Source organism: Mustela nivalis (genome assembly GCF_964662115.1).
Source record: "Mustela nivalis genome assembly, chromosome: 4".
Classification (NCBI taxonomy): Eukaryota; Metazoa; Chordata; class Mammalia; order Carnivora; family Mustelidae; genus Mustela; species Mustela nivalis.
This window is the reverse complement of record NC_139023.1, coordinates 35582493-35609951: the sequence shown is the minus strand read 5'-3', so window position 1 is coordinate 35609951 and position 27459 is coordinate 35582493. Positions and strand designations below refer to the sequence as shown.

The 27459-nt window shown below is 39.7% G+C and overlaps 1 protein-coding gene across 1 annotated transcript; it reads right to left on the bottom strand.

Annotated features, from left to right (window-relative positions):
* Positions 1–202: 202 nt before the first annotated feature.
* TLR10 (toll like receptor 10) lies at positions 203–27459 on the bottom strand. Its single transcript, XM_082728867.1, is given in 9 exon segments — positions 203–440; positions 644–1733; positions 1737–1880; positions 1882–2226; positions 2228–2646; positions 2649–3460; positions 4849–4948; positions 10352–10418; positions 25374–27459. Coding segments are annotated over 5 exon segments (2484 nt in total). The 5' UTR covers positions 3400–3460; positions 4849–4948; positions 10352–10418; positions 25374–27459; the 3' UTR covers positions 203–440; positions 644–908.

Below are 27459 nucleotides of genomic sequence, written 5' to 3'. Positions count from 1 at the left end.
TACATAAGTCACAGAAACTTTTCTTGACCAACAGAGCCACCCAGGTATCCTGAGCCACAGAAATTTTTCTCATGAGGGGAATCTCATTTTTAATCAGGGAAATAACATATAATTTTGCAAAATTTAGAAAAGCTTGTTTTCATTCTATGACTGGTGAGACTTGAAGGGAAGAATCAAGTGAAATGATAGGATGCATAGGCTTTAAAAATGATCTTTATTGTGTTTTCCTACCTACAAAAGAAATACAGATTCACTTAAGCAATTCCAATGTTAAAGAAATATACAACCTAGAAACAAAAAGTTTTCTGTGCTACAACCTCCCAGACTCAAACCACTGTTACTATACCAATGTACTGGTGCCAATTCATTTAGACTTTTATTTCAATATATAAACTATCATATTAGTATAATTTTCCTCATACCAGCAAATATAGAACTACCTCATTCTTTTTTTTTTTTTAAAGATTTATTTATTTATTTGACAGAGATTACAAGTAGGCAGAGAGGCAGGCAGAGAGAGAGAGGAGGAAGCAGGCTCCCTGCTGAGCAGAGAGCCCGATGCGGGACTCGATCCCAGGACCCTGAGATCATGACCTGAGCCGAAGGCAGCGGCTTAACCCACTGAGCCACCCAGGCGCCCTACCTCATTCTTTTTAATGGGTATGTAATATTCTGTTGCATTAATGAACTATGATTGATTGACTCAATCTTTATTCTATGGAAATGTGAGCTGTTTTTGATTTTTCATGATTATAAACAATGTTGGGATGAACATCTTTTTACATAAGCCTTTGCAAACTTGTGTTTCTGTAGTATACATTCTTAGAAATCCTTCCAGGAACTGACATAAAAAAATAATCATTTTTCATTTTAATGATATTGCTCAGTTACCAGCATAAAGGGGGTTATCAACTTCTATCCTGACAATGTATGCAGGCCCCAATTTCCCCTGCATTTTTTTCAGGGGAAGAGAGGCAGTCTGTTCTTATTAGAGAGATTGCAGAACCTCGAGACTCTTCATTTAGCTCCACGAATGTCTGTAGTTCACATATCTCTCTGGTTTCTAATAAATTAACATTAATAGCAGCTCGAAGATTTGCCCAAAAAAGTCCACATTTACGCCTATCCTTGGGCCATTCCAAGTATGCTTTCTTTCCCAGAAGAGCTTTCAGCTTAGGATACCTGGTAGGAATGCAGTAGAGTGGAATGGGTTCCAGTAAGATAAACATGACATAATCAGAGTTTTCATGGAAGAGACTGTGGTGGCCAAAGTAGAGTTCATAATGGCACCACTCACTCTGGACAAAGTTGAGAGACAAAACAAAGATGGACTTACAGCTTTTCTCAAGGAAGTTCATGATATTTTCAGTAATACTCTTGCCAGGGTCAAAGTGTCCCTCATGGAGGCAAATCAATTTCTCTTCTTTCTCTAGATTGGGGATTAATTCATGCTTCACCCACATAGAATCATGTTCACTGTATGAAATAAACACATGGAACCGGACATTTCTCTTGAGCTGTTCTTGGCTTGTCTTTCTAATCCTCTGCAGTGTCTGTGTCCACTGACCCAGCATCCTGAGATACCAGGGCAGATCAAAGTAGAAGCAGCAGAAGACCACAGCCATCCCCAGAACTAGCATGATAACCAAATTGGTGACAATCAACAGAGCTGTGTTGCAAGATAATTCAGGAAGATGAACATCCTTTAACTGAGTCCCCTTTAGATTCAAAGGTTATTCGCAGATGTACGAATCTGACCATCCAATCATCATGCCCTCTGAATACTTTTCAAGCTGGATGAAATCTCTTAATTCACAAGTACACCAGAATGGATTTCTTCTTGCATTCAGAGTCTTAACTTCCTGACAACTCTGAAAAAAAATCCAGAGATGGGCTCAGAATTAAGTTCATATCAATGTTCAGAATTGAGAGTTTTCTGAAATGACTACACCCAGGAAGATCAGTGAGAAAATTAAATGCAAGATTCAGCTCTTGCAAAGACTTCAGATGAATAATGTCTTTAGGGACAGTTTGAATTTTGTTATTATTCAGGTCAAGAATTTGAATACTTCTGGGCAAGCACCTGAAAACAGAATCAGCAAATCTGTTGGAAGACAGGTTCATAGTGATCAAGGTTTCTGGCCAAAAGCAATTTTCATCATTTTCATGTTGTAATAGATTCTGGCTCAGATCTAAGTGCTTCAAGGATGTGTTGCTGGCAAAAGAAACCCACTAAAGAAAGTGTCTCCAATTTATTGCCCTTCAGAATGAGAGTTTTCAAATGAGGCAACTGGATAGGTTGCTTAAACAGGTCATTTGTTAAGATATTATTAGCAAAATTTAAATACTGGAATCTTGTAGGATAAACAGGAAACAGCATGTGAGGCATTTGTGCATCTGATATAGTCAGGTTTTCTATATCCATTTTGGTAAAAAGCAAGTAGACCCTCTCCTGTGGAACAGAAAAAACTCTGCATTGTACGTGCTCCAATTTCATAGTTCTCATTACAGTCTTTGGGTAATCAAATGAATTGTGGTCAAGATAAACCTTGCCTCCAAAAGTTAGATGTTGGATTTGGAAGCATTCTATTGATGTGTGCCGAATAAACTGGAAGAGTAGGAGAAGGTCATCCCAGAGTAAATCAACTTAATAAGTAATAGAATAGAGGTCTTGGAATCCTCTAAAGTAAGATTTTGTTGAGTTTCATAATTTGCAAGTTGGCTTTTGCCATCTATATTTGTCATTTCTAGTACTTTTGAGGTCCTGATCCCATCACACAAAAGAACCCAGAAATTTGTGTTCATTGGTAAAACAATGTGAAGTTTTGTTGTGTTTAAGATGGGCAGGTTACCTTCTTCATAATGAGGAAGACTTTTCAATCCTAGGAAGACAGTATTTAGATGCAAATGAGAAATTTTCTGGAAATCTGACTTTTGTATTTTTGCCCCACTTAAACCTAGAATTTCCAAATGTGACATGTTGCCAGTTTCCTCACAGATAGGCATGGTGTCAAAATCATTGAAAGAAAGATATAAATGTCTGAGACCTGCCAGTGAATACCAAGTTACAATCTTCAGTCTGTTATAAGACAAATCTAAATATCTTAACTCTCTGTTGAATTCAAAGGTCTTGACCTCCAGCTCTTGGATTCTGTTATGGCGCAGAATCAAAACTTTCAGTTTAGAGACAAAACGAAAATCTGAACTCTGAAGTAGAGAAAGGAGGTTGTAGGATAAATCCAGTGTGGTTGTGGTTGGGGTCAAGTCTGCAGGAACCTTTCTTAGCAACATGTTGGAGAAATTGGCCGTTAACTCCCTTTCTTCTGGCAACTTTGAAGCCCAGCCCTGCACTGACACAGCAATACTACAAAATACGTAAATGCTTCTGATATGTTTCATTGTAACTCCAAGGATTCTATCACTGGTTCCCTCGTATGAATGATGAAGATGAGTTCAAATCCTGGAAAGACATATAATACTAAGCATATAATATGAAGTGGTTATGTCATTTGTTAAATTCTATAGGATTTATTTATTTATTTAAAGTAGGCTCCATGCCCAGTGTAGAGCACAACATGGGGCTTGAACTTACACCCCGAGATCAAGACCTGAGCTGAGATCAAGAATTGGACACTTAACTTACCAAGTCACCCAGGCACCCCAGTATAGATTATTTTTAATGCCAAAAATGACTCTATTCACCAAGAGTTTGGAATAGGGTTCCAGCCTACATTGACTGCATTGAGTCTTTGACTTGATCTGAGAGCTTGGGTTTTAGATTTCCAAGCCAGTTACTGTGCCATATCCTCATCGCTGAGGCAAGTCAGGACTCCCACAAGGGAGATAAATATATAATAGTTGGCAGAAGTGCCTTTTTCCCAGTTCAACTTAGGAATTTCATTGCCAGGTCATATTCAACACTCTCCCTTCCATGCCATTTTGATAGCCTGAGGGCTTTAAGAAAACTGAAAGTAAAAGATTTTAAGACTTTACTCTTTTAGAGAAGCTTAAGGCTCACAGCAAAATTGAGGGAAAGGGGAAGGTACAGAGACTTTCCATATCCCCCTACCTCCACGCATGCCTGGCCTCCCCCATTATCAACATGCCCCATCAGCGTGGCTCGTTTGTTGCAATTGATGGATCTACATTGATGCATTGTCATCACTTGACGTCTGTAACTGACATTACAGTTCACACTCTTGGTGTTGGACATTCTGTGAGTTCGGATGAATGTATAATGACTTGCATTGATCATCATGCATTCATTCATGCCCTAAAATTCCTCTGTCCTCTGCTTATTCATCTTTCCCCTGCTCCACAACCCCTGTCAACCACCGATCTTGATTGTTTTGTCTTTTTTTGATTGTTTTGTCTTTTTTTGATTGTTTTGTCTTTTTATTGTTTTGTCTTTTTTTTTTTATTGTTTTTGTCTCCATAGTTTTGTCTTTTTCAGAATAGCATATAGCTGGAAACATACAGTATGTAGATTTTCCAGTTCAGCTTCTTTCTCTTACTAATATGCATTCAAAGTCCCTCCATGTTTTCGCATAGTTTGATAGCTCATTTCTTTTTAGCACAGAATAATATTCCATTATCTGGGTGTTTCATAGTTCATTTATCCATTCATCTACTGAAGGACATCTTGGTTGCTTCCAAGTTTTGGCAGTTAAGACTACAACGGCTATAAACATTTATGTGCAGGTTTTAAGTTCTCAATGAAGTAATTTTTTTAAATTACTGAATACTATGGGCTCCCAAATTAATGTCAAGATATTGTTCTCCCTAACTTTTATATTGGTGGACATAGCGAGTCCTTTGAGCTAATATTTGATTTTCAACAAGACTTACCTGTGTACATGGAAAGTCCAAAACACAGAAATGAACAGAATGGTTTCTGTCCTTATGGGGCCATATGTCTTCAGGTTGGTGGCAAAAGAAATCTGGATCACTGCCAAATAACAGTAATAATGATGAAAGTAGTTTCCATTTCTTTCTACCATGCCAAAATATATACACATGCCTGCACAGGTACATGGGCACACACACACACACAGCTCCTCAGAACAATGGGTTGGTGTGAAGAGCCCAGAGAGGTCTCCCTACACCATATCTTCTTATGGAGTATATCTTTTGGTTGCCCTACTTGTCTGTAAGAGTGACCAGTCTGAGGAAAGTGAAGGTCGGTGTGTATTGGACACATGCATGGATAAGCAGGAAAACTCACCAAGCTATTTACCTTGCCTTGGTATTTTCCCAATGCCTGGTTGGGAGAACATAAAGTTTAAGCATTTATGTTTAATATTAGACTCTAACCACTTCCCCTCACCTCCCCTGCACCTTGTATGGGAGAACATAAAGTTTAAGAGTTTATGAATTCAATATTAGACTCTAACCACTTCTCCCCACCTCCCCTACTGCCTCTTTTCTTGATAGAGTCCCAGGGGATCTTTCCTACCAATAGTGTGTCTCTTCGGTCATTTTCTCCCAACAGACAGAGGAATCTTTAAAAGTCATGTCACAATCAGCCACTCCTTTATTCCAAGTCGTCCACTGGCTTCTTATCTTAACCAGAAAAAAATCCCAAGTCCTTGCAAGATCTGACATCTTCAGTGCATAACTCCCAACTCTTGTCTGGTCATTCCTTACCTTACCCTTTCCAAGCATGACCCCACATTAGATCTTTGAACTTGTACTTGCCCTTCTTTTTCCAGAATACACTTGTCCCAGATGACAAGTTGAATGCTCCTTCACTCCCTTGACATCTCTCTATGACAGTCACCATATCAGAGAGGCATTTTTTTGACGCTCCTCTACAAAATATTCCTCCCTAATCATTCTCTATTCTCCTTATCTTAGTTATTTTTCTTTCTAGTACTTCTCACCACCTAACATACCCATTTGTTTTGTTTGTGGTCTCTCTTTTCTTATCCCCTTACTAGAATGTAAGCTGTGAAAGAACAGAAGTTCTATCTGTTCTAGTCACTGCTATAGTCCCAGTGTCCAGAAGAGTTCCTGGCAGCTTAATACATTTCTTGGATAATGAATATTGTGAAAATCTTAATTCTTCAATTGTCTCTGTTCTGTGTCTAATTAAACAGCTAAAGTCTGACTTTTCTCTCAAAAGCCTCAGGACCCATGAGTTTCTTCCTCTTTAAAATGCAGGTAATAGTCTTTAATAGTCCTCTCCCCACAGAGTTTAGGAATAAATAAATGAAATAATAAGTACATAGACATGGGGACAAAACAGGCAGAACTCGGACAAAAGGATATCTGGAATATTACCTCACGTTCATCTGGATTTTTCTTTCTCTAGAACCTGTCCAAATTTGTCATTGTTGTTGTTAAGAAATCCTAGAAAATGTGGATATTTCCCATTTTTAAGTAATTTAAAAATGAGAACACTTTATAAAACTGTTTTGCAGAATATAGGAAAATGGACACAGCTATACTCAACCATCTTGTGCCATGACTGTGAAGAGAAAACTTTGATTTTGATATTCCTTGTCTATTGTGTGCTCAATGGACGGGGGCACCAAAGGCCCTAGGTGGGGGAATGGGATTGAGAAGATGGCCTGGGGTTTTCACCTTTCCACTGAGAATATTCCTCCAATCTACCCCAGGTAGTCTTTTTTTGGTCATCTCCTTTTTATGTAACCCTTAATATAACATCCAATCATCAATGTAAGAACAAACATGAACATAGTAAGACAGCCTCTATGATATAACTTTATGTTCATAATAATCTTCAATATTTTAAAAATACAGCAAAATAAAATTATTACCAGTACCATAATAGTACATTTATATCTATTCAGCAGATAGCTTATAGCTATCTACAGATAGCTAATAGCTAATGGCTTCCCTATGTTGACTCTATCATGTAAATGAGGCAATGGCCCATTGATGTATTTTTAGGTAACAACACCAGCATTCACAGAGCTAAGTAATACTAACTTCATTTAGCTTGATCCTTGCAACAACTGCCTTACAGGGTCAGTGCTATCACTGTTCACCTTCTACAGATATGGAAGGTGGTGCTTAAAGAGGTCCTGTAAGTGCCTCAGAGTCACTAAGTTAATATACCAGCACCTGGTGTCCTAGTGACTCTGCTATCTTGTCTCTCTAGGTGAGCCAAGGTAAATTAGTTTTGAAAGATGTTATAGTACCTTATTACAATGAAGTTATATCTCACTAAGTCATACTGATTCTTTCAAGTGTCCCAGTATACAGTCCAAGGAACCTAACGAGTAAGTCTGCCAATGACCACCCACTTTAGGTTTTATATCAATTCCTTACAAGGACTGACATGGATGGAGCCATTGTGTTGAGTCCTATCTTGTTGAAGCCATTGTATTTTGTTACAGCAGCCAGCCTGGGTCCTAACTATGTACTGCCACACTTAATATAAAACCCATACTCCCGACACTGGTTTACAACACCCTCCCTGAGCTGCTCTTGCTTCCTTCTGGGATCTCCCTTCATACCACACTTGCTCTGACCTTAGCGTCCTGCACTAGCTTGTCCCCATGCTTGGGATGCTGTTTCCCCAATCCTTCTTTGGCTGGATTGTCTTGTCTTTTAGATCCTGCCTTATAGATTATTTCCTCTAAGAGACCTGACTTGACCACCTAATCTAAAGTGCCCAATTTGTGGGGATGCCTGGATGGCTCAGTCAGTTAGGCATCTGACTTTGGCTCGGGTCATGATCTCAGGGTCCTGAGATTGAGCCCTGTGTTGGGCTCCCTGCTCAGCAGGAAGTCTGCTTCTCCCTCTCCTCTGCCTCTCCTTCCCCCTCCCAGTAACACACTCTCTCTCTCAAATAAATAAATAAAATCTTAAAAAAAAAAGAGGCTGACTTGTAGTAGTTCACATCACCTTATTTTATGTCTCTTCAAAACATAGTGCTATCTGAAACCTTGGTTCATTTATGTATTGACTGTCTCTTACAACCATAAGAAAGGAGCTGATGACCCTGCGGACTTCTGTATCCCTGCCACATAGAATAGTGCACATAGCACATGCTCAGTAAATGCTTTTTAAATGTATAGATGAATGAATGATTTCAATTTTGTATCTCTTAGCACAAGGTGGCATATAATATGCTCTCAAAAATGTGTGTCAAATGAACGAATTTGTGTTGTGAGTTCCTGATATGGTGTAGTGCTCAATGGTCAGAGAATTGAGTTTAGTGTTAGGGATTGATAGATTTGTGTTCAAGTCCTACTTAGCAACTTACTGGCTGTGTTAAATTAGACCATTTATTTAACTGCTGAAGGGTTCCCTTTTTTCATCTGTAAATGTATTTTGTGCAGAGTCCTAAAAAAAGATAATGTATACATATCACTGTCGTCACATGTAGATTTTCACAAATGGTGGCGGTCATCTAGGCCCAGAGTTGGGCAATTTCTGGCATCAGTTTTAAAGGGTGTCAAGAAACTCAATAATCAAGATAAATAACTTTTTAATGAAACATTTAAAAAAATTAATTTTAACCTAAAAATCCACAACGAACAAAATGTGAAAATTTTTCATAAAGACGGGATCATTAATCCTGGTTTTTCCTTTTGTTTCAGGATCCGATGTGGCTTGGCAGGACCCCGGTAGCCATTAAGCTGACAAAAGTGTATTTGACATTATCATTTCACAGAATACTTCAAATGTAGCTCCCAGGGGATATAGCTCAGTGGCAGAGCATTTGACTGCAAATGTAGCTCCTGGGTTTGGGGGCTATGGCCCCTGAAAAATGCAGCAGAATCCAACCCAGTTGCTACCTCTGGAACCCCCTGAAATGAGGTGTCATAGCTTTCATATCTTACTGACTTCTCTATATTTTACTGACCTGCCCGATACCACAACCTCATCTGTAACTTATTCTAAAGAAGGGAGAGGAGCCAACGCTTTTTGAACTTCTCTAAATATAATGAAATAAAAAGGTCCTATTTCTTAGTACCTGTGCCTATGGCGTTTCATTTCAACATTTAAAAAAGTAGGATGTAATTTTTTTAATGAAAGATGCATTAAATATGTATTCTATATTGTCATATCCCTACTACTGCTCTGCTCTGCTGAGAGCAGGTGAAAAACAGAAAATGACTTTCTTTGTTAGCTTATAATTTAAAAGTCCAAATCAAAAGACACTATGAAATGACTGTTGGTGGTTGACCAAAGAACAATCAATCGCCTCTTTTTCTAGTGAAGCAAAAAAGTGGAGAAGGGGTTAAAACCTCACAGCACGGGAAGTGATCTTTGCAACAGAAGAAAGAGCAAGGATGAAACTTTTTGAAAGCTTCCCACGTGGCCGGCATTGAGCTGCATGCTTTCATATGTTATCTTGTTCAATCCCTTCAACAACTCAACAGAGTGGCGACCATTTTTATCCCCTACTTCACAAACGAAGGAGCTAAAACTCAGAGGTTAAGTAAGTCACCCAAGGTAACCCAGGGATAGAGTATGGATTTGAACCCAGACCTTTCTAGTCCCTTCCCAGAACCCAAACGGAAGACATTACAAAACCTGAAATAAAGTCATTTGGGATGTGATCATCCACCTTGATTCCATCATCAGAGCTAGCTGTCATGGTGACTTCTTCCACTTTTCCCACCCCTCGTGCCTCTCTGTGAGTGGCAAGCAGTGCTACTAGACACTCAGCTAGGTGTCATAAAGCACAAGACACTTTGGCTATATGCATTCCTAAGCTATGAATTCACAAGAAGTTGAACACAACTTAGAAAGTACACAGAACCCTAATTCATAACTCAGCACAGGTGGTCTGTGAGAAAGCTCTCCTAGGACTCAAATGCCCAGGGGCTATTAATCATTCTGTAGCCTACGGCAGCCACCTGGCCATCTTTGGCCACTCCGGACTTCTGCAGGCAACAGAACAAGGTCTACATTGTACAAAATCCATCAGGTGTGCCCCTACTTTCCGCCCTATAGCACACATGCAGAACTTTAAAACCAGTAAAGGAGCAACAACGATGCTTTCAATAGCCAAACAGCAGATGTTATTTACATGCATGAAAGGAAAAATAAAAGCTGGAGAAACCTCACCACCATGATGGGAGCCTCCATTCTGGGTAGAAGGACTGATCAGGTTTTAATCGGCAACCAGTGAAAGGAAACCCCAAGGTCGAGTGCCTGCAAGACAGTTTCTTAGATCAGGAGCCCCAAGGTCACTTGTTAATCATTCATCTTGAGATTAACATAGGCACAATAATAAATACTAAAAATCTGAGTTATAAGACTACTTTCCTTCCAGGTACAGGAGTTCTAATGATCCCTTCTTTAGAAAAGACCCAGTGAACCCTTCTTTGTCAAGAGTGTTAGAGCGAACAGGGCTGGCAGTTCTTACCGCTGGGGCTTGCCGCAGGTCCAGAGGGGCTGTAGGCGGGAATGGTTCATCCACTGGGCTGGACTGCCTGCAGGGGCACGGGAAATCAAGCTTTTCCGGTTGAAGCTGAAGCTCCTTTGCCCCCTACTGCACGCTAGCGGCATTACACGTCACATAAACTCATTACACTCTTCAAGCACTTTGTAAAAAATGGCAGTAAAATACTCATTCATGATATCTACCATTTTTTTTAAAGATTTTATTTATTTATTTGACAGAGATCACAAGCAGGCAGAGAGGCAGGCAGAGAGAGAGGAGGAAGCAGGCTCCCCACTGAGCAGAGAGCCCGATGCGGGGCTCGATCCCAGAACCCTGGGATCATGACCTGAGCCGAAGGCAGCGGCTTAACCCACTGAGCCACCCAGGCGCCCTGATATCTACCATTTTTTAAGTGTAGTGCCACGAAGCCCACTCACGTGGTTGTGCAACCGTCACTCTATCCATCTGCAGATCTTTTCATCTTCCCAAACGTTAGCTCTCGACCCCTTAAACTACTCCCCACCAGCCAACCCCCACCTTTCCACCCCCCACCCCCCTCCTTCTCTTAGCCCCTGGCCTCCACTCTCTGTCTCGCTAAGTTTGACTACTGAAGGCACCGCATAGGAGTGGAATCGTGGAATTTTGTTTGCCCTTTCGTGACATGCTTTGTTCATTTAGTACACAGTGTTTTTGAGGTTCTTCCATGTTGTAGTGTATATCAGAATTTCCTTCTTTTTTTCCTCTTCTCTCCGAATAACTGAGTCACCTCCAAACTCACGGGCAATGCTTGAAGCTATGCTCATCTTCTCAGACCTCCCACCTCAGGTGTGGCCACAGCTGTGGGACTACCTGGTGGAACTGTCACAGTCTTTAAAGGGTTCCCAGTTGAACTTACTCTTGACTCTTTGTCTAACATTTTAAGCACTCCTTGGGGCTCCTAGGTGGCTCAGGCAGTTAAGCGTTTAACTCTTGGTGTTTGCTCAGGTCATGATCTCTGGGTGGAGAGATTGAGTCCCACTGCGGCCTCCATAATCAGCAGGAAGTCTGCTTAAGACTCTCTCTCTCTCTCCTCCCTCTGCCCTACCCCCTGCTCAGATGTGCTCAAATATGCACTGCTGGGGCACCTGGGTGGCTCAGTGGGTTAAAGCCTCTGCCTTCAGCTCAGGTCATGATCTCAGGGTCCTGGGATCGAGCCCCGCATCGGGCTCTCTGCTCAGTGGGGAGCCTGCTTCCTCCTCTCTCTCTCTGCCTGCCTCTCTGCCTACTTGTGATCTGTCTGCCAAATAAATAAATAAAATCTTTAAAAAAATATACGTGCCACTCATTTCTCTCAAATAAATGAGTAAATCTTTTTAAAAAAGGAAAAAAAAAGGAAGACACTTCTCTAGAGCTTCTTGGGACTATAGTCTCTTGTAGGGGTGGCACGGTTTAGATCCTTCCAATCTGTTCTCTGAAATCTCATTTCCTTCAGTGAGAATTCTTTGGGGCCCAGTCACCTCTTTCTGGTCTAGTAATAACCAAAACAAACAAAAAGGGTTTCTAATACCTTCCACAAGTTCGGTCCACGCATATGTCATTTTGCCTTTCATATTGGAATAGTCTGACCTCCCTGCCTAAAATTTGTTTCTCAGGGCACCTGGGTGGCTCTGTCAGTTAAAAGTCTAACTCTTGATTTTGGCTCAGGCCCCGATCTCAGGCTATGAAGACTGCTTAAAAAAAATCAAATCAAACCAAATCAAACAAAAAACTGATTCTCAGGGAACTCCTTCTCTCTATATGGCGGTGGGGATAAGGCCCATTGCCATACCCTCCATCACTAGTCTGGTTCCTTTATTTATTTTTTTCTCTAATGCTCTCTTTCTGACTTCAAGATCAAAGTTCTGTTAAAGAAAAATGTATTCACAACTCTTGCCAAAGAATGGTAAGGGAGGAGTCACCTGGTGGCTCAGTTATGATCTTAGGGTTGTGAGATAGAGTCCCGCATTGGTGTCGGGCTCCCTCCCCTCACTCGTGCATGTGCTTGTACACACACACACACACACACACACAAACACACACACAGCCCCTCTCTCTCTGCCAAATAAATAAGTAAAAATAAAATCTTTTAATAAAAGGGGGGGCTCCTGGGTTGCTCAGGTCATGATGCCGAGGTCCTGGGGGATTGAGTCCCACATCGAGCTCCCTGCTCAGCGGGCAGCCTGCTTCTCCCTCTCCCACTCCCCCGCCTGTGCTCTCTCTCTCTCATCATATCTCTCTCTGTCAAATAAATAAATAAAATCTTAAAAATATATATATTAAATTAAAAGAATGGCAAGATAGGACTGTATTCTTTCATGTTGTAGTATGTATTCAAATTTCCTTTTTTTCAGCCTGAATAGTAATTTACTGTGTGTAGACACCATATTTTGTTTATCCATTCATCCATCCATGGATATGCAGGTTGGGTTTGCCTTTTGGCTCTTGTGAATAATGTTGTTATGAACATGGGTGTACAAACGTCCGTTCGAGTCCTTGCTTTCAGTTCTTTGGGGTTTATACCTAAAGTGGAATTGCTGGATCCTATGGCAATTTTATATTTAATTTTTTTGCAGAACCGCCATATTATTTCCTGAAGCCTTTTAGAGCACTTTGATGGTGCCTTCCATCAAGGTTCAGATCAGATCAGTTAGTCTACCCATCAAACGGTGGGATGGCTAAGGGGTGACCAGAAAGCTAGGAATGGTGACTCCATAATTTCACTAATCTGACTAGAAAAGAGTGGGAAGGGGTTAGCTAGAGGCCCTATTTTGAAGTAACATGATAAAACAAACATGGCACTATTTATATAGATTACAGGAGTACACATCAACTTTCTCAAAGCAATGGGTTTTGAGATTTTATTGATGCTTAAATTTCAGGTGACACTGTTGGATGTCACTCATGAAGATAAAAACTTCCAGGGGTGCCTGGGTGGCTCACGGGTTAAAGCCTCTGCCTTCAGCTCAGGTCATCATCTCAGGGTCCTAGGATCGAACCCCACATTGGGCTTTCTGCTCAAGAGCTTGCTTCCTCCTCTCTCTCTCTGCCTGCCTCTCTGCCTACTTGTGATCTGTCTGTCAAATAAATAAATAAAATCTTTAAAAAACAAACAAACAAACAAACAAACAAAAAACCTCTTCCAAATGGATTGTCCACAGGAGGAATGGCCAATTCAAAAATGAATGATTATAATGGGTTCATTTAAATGTGAAAATGGGGAGGGGTACTTTCTTAAAACAAGATTTTTTTTAAACAATAATATTGGTATTTTTCATAAAAATATAATACATGTATTTCTACACATAATTTAGAGGGGGAGGTGACACCTGGGTGGCTCAGTCATTCAGTGTCTGCCTTCAGCTCAAGTCATGATCCCAGGGTCCTGAGATCGAGTCCCACATTGGGCTCCCTGCTCAGCGGGGAGTGTGCTTCTCCCTCAGCTTCTGCAGCTCTCTCATGCTCTGTCTCAAATAAATAAGGAAAATCTTTAAAAAAATTTAGAGGGGGAAATCCCACAATAAGTAAGAGTAGAAGGAAAAACACCAACCGAAATGAACAGTCTACGTAAGGCACACCTAAACATATGCAAACATGTCCATATACACATAGAAATAGGTCCCGAACGCACATCCATTAGGAGCCTGGGGGAGGGTCCTTCCAGCTTATTGGATGAACTAAGCTCTAAAATCCCTTTCATCTCAGAAATTCTCAAGCCACTATGATTAGCACACCCACAGTCTGTATTGTCCTCTCAAGAAAAAAAAAAACATGACTCGGGTTTTTTGGTGTCTAGAGACATAGTCTTCCTTTTCCCAGAGCCCAAACTGTCTAAACACTTCACTCTGTCAGTGAATGGAAAAAATTTTCTTTACTATTTTAAAATATGCTCACCAAAACCAAGTCGAGCCCAGTTAAAGGGAAGTATTCTGTGTCTCCACCGTCATTATCAAAACACCTTGGAGCGCCTGGGTGGTTCAGTCGTTAAGCGTCTGCCTTCAGCTCAGGTCATGATCCCAGAGTCCTGGGATCAAGCCCTGCATCAGTCTCTCTGCTCAGTGGGAAGCCTGCTTCTCCCTCTCCCACTCCCCTGTTTGTGTTCCCTTTCTCACTGTCTCTCTCTGTCAAATAAATAAATAAAACCTTAAAAAAAAAAAAGCACCTTGCCTTTACCTCCTAAAATAAGGACCGGAAATATTATAGGAAGTGTTACATACAAGATATTGGGTAATCCTTACCAGAAACTCCATCAAATTTATATATAATTCCCATTTGACGAATGATGAAACTAGTTCAGGGAGAATAAGGAACTTGCCCAAGGTCACCATCCAGTAAGGGTTGGAGTCAGGATTCAAAACTGAGCCTATCTGGCTCCAAAGCCCACCGTGTTTTCCCTATTCTAGGTGCCCAGAAGTTCATGTTCTACTCTCTCTGCCTTCACCGGGAATTTCTAAATATTTAAATCCTTAAATATTTAAATATCTAAATATTTAAATCCTTTGCAATTAGCAATAGGAATAGTAAGCTCAGAACCATAAACTGATCATTTGGGGATGTGATTTTTTTTTATTCTTTTCAAAAATTTTTTTCCTTTTTCTGTCCCTTCCCCCCACTTCCCTTACTCTGAGGTTCAGCGATGTCTGTTGTTGTAACTCCCCCACACATGCAAACACACACGCTCTCTCTCACATACTTTCCCCCCTCTTATAACTTCCTCTGATTTCAGAATTCTGCCTGCCCTATTTCTTCCTTCATATATAAATTGCAATGAATAGAGAATCTGTATTACCTCAGGTGGACAGAGATTTAGTTTAAAGACACTCCGAGGGACGTCTGGGTGGCTCAGTTGGTTAAGCAGCTGCCTTTGGCTCAAGTCATGATCCCAGCGTCCTGGGATCGAGTCCCACATCGGGCTACTTGCTCCGCAGGGAGCCTGCTTCTCTCTCTGACTCTGCCTTCCACTCTGTCTGCCTGTGCCCGCTCTCACTCTCTCTCTCTTACAAATAAATAAATAAAATCTTTAATAAATAAATAAATAAATAAATAAATAAAGACACTCCGAAAAGGAAGGAAGCATAGCAGCACACTGCCGGGCTTCACAGAGAACCAGCAAAATGGCCACTGCAGTGTTCCTGGTGGTCGGGCCATCTTACTGTCTTCTCCAAAGCGGGCAAAGGCTGTTCTCCACTCTAGTAATGAGTCAGCTTCTCTTTGACCCATCCTCTTTCTTAATCTCCTTCTCTTTCTACTGCCAGCTTCTCCTTACAGATGCCCTTGCTTCTATTTCTTCCTACAGCCTTTTCTCAGTGTCATAGCTTAGGGTGGGACAGAGAGGTCCTGAGGGGACTTTCTGAAGATAAGAAATCTGATTGGCTCCTTATATCCAAGGAGCTCCAAATGGCATCTCTATTGGTCAGAGGACCCATGGACCATCTGATAGTCTACTGGCCCATTTTATGTCTTGCCTTTGACAAGGGCCCAGGTCCGGGGAGGAAAGTCACATAACTCAAGGCTCCCCACGGGTGAAGCTAAGGAACTTGGGCTGCTTTCCCTTAAAACCACTACAGGCTAGCTCATAATCTAGTAGGAAGCACATGTTCATTGAGAAATAAAGCTCGTCTATAATTATAAATATCAGTAAGAGAAAATAGTGGCACTGTTTCTTTTTTCTAAATTATATTTCTGAAAAATAAAAGGTAACAATATTCTCACATGGTTAGGAAATTCCAATTCTGTATCATTCACTTACTAAACTCAAGTGCTCACTTCGGCAGCACATACACTAAAATTGACTATACTTGACAAGTATAAGGGGAGGAAAATTGTAGTTTGAACAGATAAATTGAATGGCCCTAAATACTTAATGGAAACCCAAAGAAAGACTTTGCAGAGATTTTGGTAAATACTTCATTTTCAAGGACCAGAGCAGCACAGTCCAACAGAGTGTAGACATAATGCAAGTCACACAGGTAACTTCAAGTTATCTAGTAACTATATTTAAAGAGACAAAAAGAAACAGCTTAAATTAGTTTTAATAATATATTGAATCACTATATCAAAATACTAACATATATTCAATATAAAAACTATTGAGCTATTTCATATCTTTTTTTCATACAGTGTCTTAGAAATCTGGTATGTATTTTATTTACACTTAGAGCCAACTTCGACACAGACTTGCCACATTTCATACACTTGATAGCCACATGTGGCCCGTGGCTGCCATATTGAACAAGTAGAGCTAAAGCCTTAAGTTAATTAATGACCATCCTACAATTAGCTAACAAACTGGAACTTCTATTCACCCACAGAATTTTCCCCAGCAATGCCAAATATTGGTATTTCTCATTTCCTCACCTGTCCTGACTTCAGTTCTTATTCCCTTTCTCAAATGATCCTGTGCACTCTGCAAATGATCACTGTTGTAGAAACATCTATGAGACCTGTATCCTCAGAAATTACCCACAAAGCCTTTAAGGATAAGAAAGAATATATATATTTTATATATAGATATACAGATTAATATATAGATATATAACATATATAATATATAATATGTTAACATATATATAACATATATAATATATTACACATATAATACATATATATGTAATATGTAATATGTATATTACATATATATGTAATATGTATATTACACATATATGTAATATGTAATATATTATATATGTAATTGGATTTCTTTTCTTCAGAAAGTACCTTAAGGATGAGTCTCCATCCTGACCATAAGCTATGACACTGAGAAAAGGCTGTCAGAAGAAATAGAAGCAAAGGCAGCAATAAAGAAAAGTTGACCACAGTAGACAGAGAAGGAAATTGAGCAAGAGGAAGATATTCATATATTAGAGGTGGAATGGGGGAGAGAAGAGTGAAGATGAGCAAATACTAAATAAAGAGTAAAGAAGAAAAGAGAGAGAACATGGAAGGTTTTTAAAAGTCAGAAAGGGCAGCTGATTAAAGGAGAAAGCAAAAACATATTGGAAAGAAAAGGGGACCAAAAACAGAAAATCAGGATGGAAGGCAAGGGGCAGGATAGGAATGGAGACTCCTCAAAAATGGGAGAAAATAAAATTTATAGGCTAAACAAAAGAGTAACAAAGGGAAAACAGTAGAGAAGGAAAGGAGGAAGGTCTGGATTTCTCGTTCAGGTACCAGTTATTATTATAGCTTTATTAATAACTTGCTTTATGTGTAGACCAAATAGAGAAATGCTGTCACATAACAGACATCCTGTAAGATAAGTTAGCGTGAGGAATCTCCCTAGATTTCCTCGTTGGCAACCAAATATGTGCAATGTTTAGACTGAATCTGAAAAAATTACTAAATCACACTTACTAAGATATCTTCTAATATATCCAGTGGTGTGCTAGAGCTGGGTTATATCAGCTCATAAGATCCAATGTTTAATTTTTTAAGAATTTTGTGAACCAGTTGTTAAAAGGAACAATGATTAAAAATTCAATTGCAGGGTGCCTGGGTGGCTCAGTGGGTTAAGCCGCTGCCTTCGGCTCAGGTCATGATCTCAGGGTCCTGGGATCGAGTCCCACATCGGGCTCTCTGCTCAGCAGGGAGCCTGCTTCCTCCTCTCTCTCTGCTTGCCTCTCTGCTTACTTGTGATCTCTCTCTGTCAAATAAATAAATTTTAAAAATCTTAAAAAAAATTCAATTGCAGAGGCTTGCAATTAAACAAACTATATTAAAAACAAAAGTAATAGGTAAGCAAAACTCATCATTTCCTAATTAGTTTACTAGATATTTATGGTTTGTTATGTTCCTGAAGCGACTTGTGTCTTTTGTATCTGTATGGTAGAAAGAGTATAGAGAATGCATAGCATTGTCTTTCTTGGTTTTTACATCTTTAGTGGAATATATCTTCCCATAATTTCCTAACAGAGTCTTTGAGGTTTAATTTAGAGTAAGAACTTAAATGTCCTGCTTCATATTTGTTTGATTGTTCCAAATAATTTGCCTCACAAAATTTTATTTTCTAGTTTCTGGTATTGAGAAGTGCAATGCCATCTTGGTTTCTGATTGTTTGTATGTGCTTTTCTCTTTCTCTCTGGAAACTTTGAGGATCATTGTCTGACATTATTCTAAAATTGTTCTAAAATTTCAAGAGGAGGTGCCTTCTACCATTTATTTTGCTGGGCATAGTGAAGAGATTCATGTCTTGCAGTGGAATTTCTTTGCTTTGTTACTTTGACAATGTCTTACCCTCCTTTTTCTCTGTCTGGAATACTTTTTAGATCAGGTGGACCTCCCAGATTTAGGCTCTTATTTCTTATTTCTTCCCTTACATTGGCAACTAGCCCTTTTGTTCTAAGTCCTTAAAACTTCCCTTAGAATATTTTCCAATGCTTTGATCTCTTTGGAGGATGGGGCTATCATAGTTGAGTTCCAAGAAGTATCTTCAAGATGTCTTGGAAGAGAGGTTAACATCCTTGTAGACCACATCACCAACATGCAACACTCCTTTCCCGGCCCTCAAAGACAGAGTGCCTGGGACCTAGTTGATTAATTTGATAATGGATTTTTATTAAGGGTGGTCATCCACTTGTGTGGGTGTTAATCTGTGTAATTCAAGAAGTGACTGCATCCTAGTAAGGGGATGAAGTCCATCAGAGAACTCTGGAGCAGTGAAGGAAGGAAGGATGAGCTGGTCCGAAGTGTTGGGGAGCCGCTGGAAGAAATAGTCCAGAAAAAGAGAACATGAGAGGTAGCCAGAAACTCATCATGCCTCTGAAATCCTCAGGAGAGGCTGCTCTCCTGTAACCATGCAGACTGGGGACTTGAATGGTTTTATTTGAAAATAAAAGGAAAAACTAGAAACTTTGATGCTATTTGGGTTGCATTAGTGAGGCTGAAGTTGTTCATGTGTTTGTTCTCTAAGTGGATCCTGGTCTTGTTGTTGCTGTTCTAGATTTTATTTTATTTATTCATGACAGACAGAGAAGGCAGGGGGAGAGGGAGAAGCAGGCTCCCCACAGAGCAGGGAGCCCAATGCAGGGCTCGAACCCAGGATCCTGGGATCACGATCCAAGTGAAGGCAGACGCTTAACCTACTGAGCCACATAGGCGCCCCTAACTGAATCTAGTTTTGAACTGTTTCTCTCATTGCCGATATACCAATTGGGATTCGGAGCTCTTCTGTTTTATTCTACAACTTCTTTATATAAAAGAAAAAAGTTGGGCGCCTGGGTGGCTCAGTGGGTTAAAGCCTTGCCTTTGGCTCAGGTCGTGATCCCAGGGATTGAGCCCCGCATCGGGCTCTCTGCTCAGTCTGCCTTTCTCTCTGCCTACTTGTGATCTCTGTCTGTCAAATAAATAAATAAAATCTTTAAAAAAAAAAAGAAAGAAAAAAGTCAGTTTTATATGTGATATTTACTACCGGTTTACTTCTCGATTTGTCATTTCTCCATTGGCCATGTTTAGCCGTTTGTGTTTATCTGGTTATTCATTTGGTTGTTTGTTTTAACAGGGAGCTATTTCTAATTTTTGTATGGTCAAATTCTGTCTCTTTTCTGATTTTATTTAATCTTAGATAAAGCCTAGGACTATCCAGACAGCCCATGAGTAACAGCTCAGCTCCAGTGCCACGTGGCATGACATAAGATAATGAAGATACTAATAATAACAATAAAAATGGCATCATCATAACTAACATTTACAGAGTTTCTGTTCTGTGTCAGGCACTGTTCTATGCACATTACATTTTTAACTCCTTTAATGCTCATAACAATAGTTTGAGACATGTATGGTGATACTCATTTATATTTGTGCTAATAAAGCAGGGAGAAAATGCATAACCACTGAGGGTCACTAGAAGGAGGGGGAAGAGGCAGAATTCAGGCTGGGGTGGTCTGTCTCTGGAGTACTCGTCTTACTCTGCTGTAGAGGGAATAGCGAGACCCTGGCCTTCCACACATCATACCGCTCATTTCTTTTAACAATCATATGAGGGAAGCACCATTATAATGCTCATTTTACAGTTGTGAAAGAGGAGGCTGGAACAGGTTAAGGGATTCATCCAAGGGCACAGAGCTACAGAGAAATGGAGCCAATCATATTATATTTATATTTCTCTGACTGACTTATTTCGCTTAGCGTAATACTCCCTACCTCTATCCATATTGTTGTAAATGGCAAGATTTCACTCATTTTTATGAATGAGTAATAGTCCACTGTATATATGTACCACTTCTTCTTTATCCATTCATCAGTGGATAGACACTACAGCTCTTTCCATAACTTGGATCTTGTAGATATGCTACTATAAACATCAGGGTGTGTTTATCCCTTTGAATTAGTATTTTTGTATTTGAGTAAATATCCAGTAGTGCAATTACTGGATCATAGAGTGGTTCTACTTTTTGAGGAACCTCCATATTGTTTTCTGGAATGGCTGCATCAGTTTGCATTCCTACCAACAGTGCAAGAAGGTTCGCCTTTCTCCACATTGTTGCATTTCTGTGGTGTTGGTTGTTATTTCTTTCCTCATTTGTGATTTTACTTACTTGGGTCCTTTTTCTTCTCTTTTTGATGAGTCTGGCTAAAGGTTTATCAATTTTATTGATTTTTTCCCAAAGAACCAGCTCTAAGTTTCATTGATCTGTTCTATTGTTTTTTTCAGTTTCCATATCATTTATTTCTGCTCTAATCCTTATTATTTCCTTTCCTCCACTAGTTTTTAGGCTTCATTTATTGTTCTTTTCCTAGATGCTTTAGGTTTAAGATTAGGTTGCTTATTTTAGATTTTTCTTGCTTCTTGAGGTAGGCTTGTATTGCTATACACTTCTCTTGTAGGACTGCTTTTATTGCATACTAAAGGTTTTAGGCCATCATCTTTTCATCTTAATTTGTTTCCATGTATTTTTAAATTTCTTCTTTGGTTTCCTGTTTGACCCATTCATTGTTTTGTAGCATGTTGTTTAACCTCCATGTATTCATGGTCTTTCCAGACTTTTTATTTTGGTTGACTTCTAGTTTCATAGCACTATGGTCAGAAAAGATGCATAGTATGACTTCGATCCTCTTGTATTTGTTGAGACCTGTTTTAGGACCTAATATGTGATCTGTTCTGGAGAATGTTCCATGTGCACTTGAAAGAATGTGTATTCTGCTGTTTTAGGGTGGAATGTTCTGCATATATCTATTAGGTCCATTTGGTCCAGTGTATCATTCAATATCATTGTTTCTTTGTTGATGCTCTGTTTAGATGATCTGTCTATTGCTATAGGTGGGGTGCTGAAATTCTCTACAATTATTCTGTTATTATCAGCTAGTTATTTTATGTTTGTTATTGTTTTATATATTTGAGTACTCCCATGTTGGGTGCATAAATACCTACAATGGCTATATTTTCTTATTGGATTGTCCCCTTTATAATTATATAATACCCTTTTTTTGTCTCTTACTACAGTCTTTGTTTTAAAGTCTAATTTGTCCAATTTAAGTATTGCTACTCTGGCTTTCTTTTGACATCCATTTGAGTGATACATATTTCTCCACCCCCTCATTTTCAATCTGTAGGTGCCCTTAGGTCTAAAATGAGTCTCTTTTAGGCAGCGTAGAGATGAGTCTTGTTTTGTCTTGTTTTTTATCCATTCGGACACTGTATGTCTTTTGATTGGAGCAGTTAGTCCATAAACATTCAAAATAATTACTGATAGATATGTATTTATTGCCATTTTATTGCTTGTTTTGTGCTTGTTTCTGGAGATTTTCTCTGATCCTTTCTTGTCTTTGTCACTGTTAGTCTCTCCTTTGCACTCAAATTCCCCTATTTCTTGCAGGGCTGGTTTGGTGGTCACAAACTCCTTTAGTTTTAGTTTGGGAACTCTTTATCTCCTTCCACTCTGAATGAGAGCTTTGCTGGATAGAGTATTCTTGGCTGCAGTTTTTTCCCATTCAGCACATTGAATATATCATGGCCCTCCCTTCTAGCTTGCCAAGTTTCTGTTGAGAAATCCCCAGCTAGACTTATAGGTTTTCCCTTATAAGTTATGGACTTCTTTTGTCTTGCTGCTTTTAAAATTTTTAATCACTATTCTTTGCAAATTTAATTACAATACGTCTTGGCATTGGCCTGCTTTTATTGATTTTGATGAGGGTTCTCTGTGCCTCCTGGATCTGGATGACTGTTTCCTTCCCCAGAGTAGGGAGGTTTTCAGCTATTATTTCCTCAAATATATTTTCTTCTCTCTTTTCTGTTTTTCTTCTGGGACTCCTGTAATATGAATATTATTACATTTGATGGAGTCACTGAGTTCCCTAAGTCTAATCTCATGTTGTACAATTCTTTCTCTCTTTTGTTTGGCTTCATTATTGCCCATTATTTTGTCTTCTAGGTCACTAATTCATTCCTCTGCTTCCTCCAGCTTGCTGTTTATTTCATCAAGTCTGTTTCCAATCTCTCTTATTTCACTCTTCACCTCTGATTGATTCCTTTTAAATTCTTTTATCTTAGTGGTAATGGTCTCACTGATGTCTTCTATTCTTTTTTCAAGCCCAGTGAGTATTCTTTTGATTATTGCCTTAAATTCTCCATCAGGCATGTAACTTATATCTGTTTCACTTGAATCTATGGCCATGGCCTTACTTGTTTTTACTTGGAAAATATTCCTCTGTCTTGGCATTTTGTCTAAGTCTCTGCCTTCTTCTGTGTGTTTTAAAAGAGAGTTATGTCTCCTCCTTCTGAATGTAATGGCTTTATGAAGAAGAAGTCATATAGTGCCCAGGGCCTCGTGCTTCAGTGAGTGTTTCTGGTGTACACTGTGTGTGCTCTGCTGTTCTATTTTGGCTATTCTATCCTGCCAAGGCTCTCCCTGCCTACTCTGGGTAGTGTTTGGTCCTTGGCCTGAATGTGGCAACTTTTAACTACATGAGACCTGTACATAACCCTCTGGTCAGGAGATGTGGTGTGGGCAGGGTTTTGTGCTGGTTTTCCAGAAAAGGGCCCACTGCATTGGGACTGAGAAGGGCAGTCCCTCCAGAGCACAGAGCGGGTGGGCTTGTGATAAGCAAGTTAGGCAGCCAGTGTCCTCTCTGAGCTTCTTCCATCAGGTGGCCCTGTGTTTATGCTGGGGAGTAGCAGGGGAAAATGATGCCAGTAAGCTCCTTTGTTCCTGGAGAGGGGTATTATAAATAAAGACCTAGTTTTGATATTTCCTTTTGTTGGCTGTAAATTTTTCAAGTATAGGAAAGTATCAAAGTATGGGCGCCTGGGCGGCTCAGTTGGTTAAGCCACTGCCTTCAGCTCAGGTCATGATCCTGGAGTCCTGGGACCGAGTCCCATATTTGGCTTCCTGTTCAGCAGGGAGTCTGCTTCTCCCTCTGACCCTCTCCCCTCTCATGCTCTCTCTCTCTCTCAAGTAAATAAATAAAATCTTTAAAAAAAAGTATCAAAGTAAAAGCAAGCACCAACCACAAGCAAGCCATGATAATGTTTTTGTATATTTTCAATGAGACCTTTTGCTCCACATATTTCTACCATATGAAACCATCCTACACATATACTTTTGTATCCTATGTTTTTCATTTATATTTTAATGTAAGCATCCCCTTATGTTATACATTATTTTTTTAGATTGTGGTAAAAACATGTGGTAAAACATATGTGGTAAAAACACATAACAAAATGTATCATCTTAACACAATACACTATTTTTTTAAAAGAATTTATTTATTTATTTGACAGAGATCACAAGTAGGCAGAGAGGCAGGAAGAGAGAGATGGAGAAGCAGGCTCCCTGCTGAGCAGAAAGCCCGATGCGGGACTCGATCCCAGGACCCTGGGATCATGACCTGAGCCGAAAGCAGAGGCTTTAACCCACTGAGCCACCCAGACACCCCCACAATACACTATTTTTAATGATTATAAAATGTTATTAAACAAACACAGCACATTCCTCCATTGTTGAAAATTTGGAATGCTTCAAATTTTTCACTGTTAACAATGACTCTGCAATTAACACACTTGTAAGAAATATTTGGCTCAGTGGGTTAAAGCCTCTGACTTCAGCTCAGGTCATGATCTCAAGGTCCTGGGATCGAGCCCCACATCGGGCTCTCTATTCAGCAGGGAGCCTGCATCCCCCCACCTCTCTCTCCTGCCTCTCTGCCTGCTTGTGATCGCTGTCTGTCAAATAAATAAATAAAATCTTAAAAAAAAAAATTTGTCTACATTCAACTTATTTTCTTAGACTAGATTTCTTAAGTAGAATTACAGGTCAAAGAACATGGTTATTTTATTTTATTTTCAAAGATTTTATTTATTTATTTGACAGAAAGATACATGGAGAGAGAGGAAACACAAGCAGGAGGAACGAGAGAGGGAGAAGCAGGCTTCCCGCTGAGCAAGGAGCCTGATGGGCCCTAATCCCAGGACTCTGGGATCTTGACCTGAGCCCAAGGCAGCTGCTTAAAGACTGAGCCACCCAGGTGCCCAGAACATGGTTATTTTAAAGCCTTTTTTATATATATCCAAATTACTTTGCCCTCCTATTATCACTATATAAAATGCCCATTCCACTGTAGTCTTATTAATATAACAGACTTATAAAAATGGAACTATTTTTTTTAAATGGGACTTTTTAAATATCAGTTTAGTGAAGGTCTCTGGAGTGAAGTGTGAGACAAGATAACTGGTTTTGCAACACTTTGCTGACCAACAAATGGGGTTGGAGAGTCTGAGAGGAGTTAAACATTAGAAGAGGATTTGCAGTGGCGCCTGGGTGGCTCAGTGGGTAAAGCCTCTGCCCTCGGCTCAGGTCGTGGTCTCAGGGTCCTGGGATTGAGCCCCGCATTGGGCTGTCTGCTCAGCAGGGAGCCTGCTTCTCCATCTCTCTCTGCTTGCCTCTCTGACTACCTGTGATCTCTCTCTGACAAATAAATAAATAAAAATCTTTAAAATAATAATTTAAAAAAGGAAGAGGATTTAGACAGTTTTTGGTGTATTATGAGTTCCACTTACCCTACAGAAGGAATGGACAGATGTGCTCCCATATCTGTCTTCTATAGATGGTCATCTATAAGCCAGGGAGACGAGGCCTAGAACAGCTCTTTCCTTCCCACCCCTAAAAACACTAACCCTGCTTACACCCTAATATTGGATTTCAAGCTTCCAGAACTGTGAGTTAATATATTTCTGTTGGTTAGGCCACTCAAGTTGTAGTCCTTTTTTTTTTTTTTTTTTTTTAACATTAGCCTTAGCAAACTAGTACACAACTAGCGCTGAGCATTGAAGCTTGATTATGAAATCTTGAAGTTCAGTACAGGAAGTGCAATCACCCTGGAGAAAACAGGAAAATCCAGTCCTAGCAACTATTGCAACTTCCATTACAGAACAAGAGCTTTTAAAAAAAAAAAGATTTTATTTATTTTGAGCATGAGTAGGGGGAGGGGCAGAGGGAGAGAAAAAAGAATCTCAAGCAGATTCCACCCTAAGCCTGATGAAGGACCCTGAGATCATGACTTGAACTGAAATCAAGAGTCAGGTGCTCAACTGACCAAGATACTCAGGTACCCCAGAACAAGTACTTTTATATATTTTTTAGCATATGTTTTGTGGTTTTAAGTTCCCTTCCAGTATAATGTGTCATAAAAGTTTTTTTTAAGATTTTATTTGTTTATTTGACAGAGACTACAAGCAGGCAGAGAGGCAGGCAGAGAGAGAGGAGGAAGCAGGCTCCCCGCTGAGCAGAGAGCCCGATGTGGGGCTTGATCCCAGGACCCTGGGATCATGGCCCAAGCCGAAGGCAGAGGCTTTACCCCACTGAGCCACCCAGGTGCCCCTGTGTCATAAAAGTTTAAATGATGATTTTTCTATATCCCTAAATTCTAACTCCATAGTTTAACTTTTCAATATCTTTGACAGTATGATCTTAATCTAACTTTTCATGCTTTTATCTCACTGTCATTTTTCATAAACTACATGGCTCAGTCAAATTGGGACACCAATCCCAAAATAGTCCTGGATATTCTTGTCTTTGTTCTCTTCATCTCTCTATTTATAATGGTCTTTCCATTCCCCAACATCACACATTGAAAAATCCAAAGTTAAAATCTTCCTTCAGTGTCTAGTATAAAAACCATCACTTCTAAGACTTTTTTTTTCATTCATTCAATCTGAACTTCCATTGCATATTTTTGTTTCACTGATTTTTATTTCAGTTATCTGGATTCATGTAATATCCTCTGATTGACTTTAAGTTTCTTAGGGCAAGAAGCAACTAGTACATGTTGTTACTTGAGTTTCTTCTTCCAAAAGTGGGGACTGAGACAAGAGCTTTGTGTACAGGTCATTTGTTTGGAGAAGTAATCTCATGGATCAAGAATAAGGGGACTGGGAAAAATGAAACAAAGAAGAAGTGAAAAGGCAATTTCAGAGTGAGTAAAGCTCAGTCCTACTGGGGACTCATTGAGGAATGGTATAGAACGTAACTCATTTGTTAACCTAAGAAAAGAAAGCAATATATATCTAATGGCTCCCTTTCCTTAAGTGGTAAGGGATCTCCCTGGGGAATATCTCTGGCACTTCTAGCTTTGGGAATATACCAGAATGCTTGAACAGGCTTCTGTGAACATTACATACAGGGGTATTAATGAAGTCACAGGGCATAAAATGAGAGATACATGGTGCAGCTATGACAAGATGCTGTCTGCTTACACTTTCCCAGAGCTGACAGCTAGACTAAAAGGATAGAACATGAGAATGATTGATGAGTATTAAAAACGTCTGATAAAATGATGCTAGGAAAAAATATCTGGTATAGTTCATTCCTTGCACTGTCCCAATCCGCTCATGTCCTGCTCATGTTTAACAGTTCCTAAAGATAAGAATGCCATGTATAGAAATAGTACACATGGACTATATTCTTCCATCTGATCAAAAGTGCAAAGTTTCTTCTTTGCTCTTTGTTAAGTCAGGCAACTAGAATCTCAGCAAGAGCTCTAGCCACAGAAAACCAGACTCAGAATTTCCAACTGACCTGAGATTTAATTCAAGAACTCTTGGTTTGGGTTCCCCCAGGTCCAGACCCCGAGACAACTATTCAACC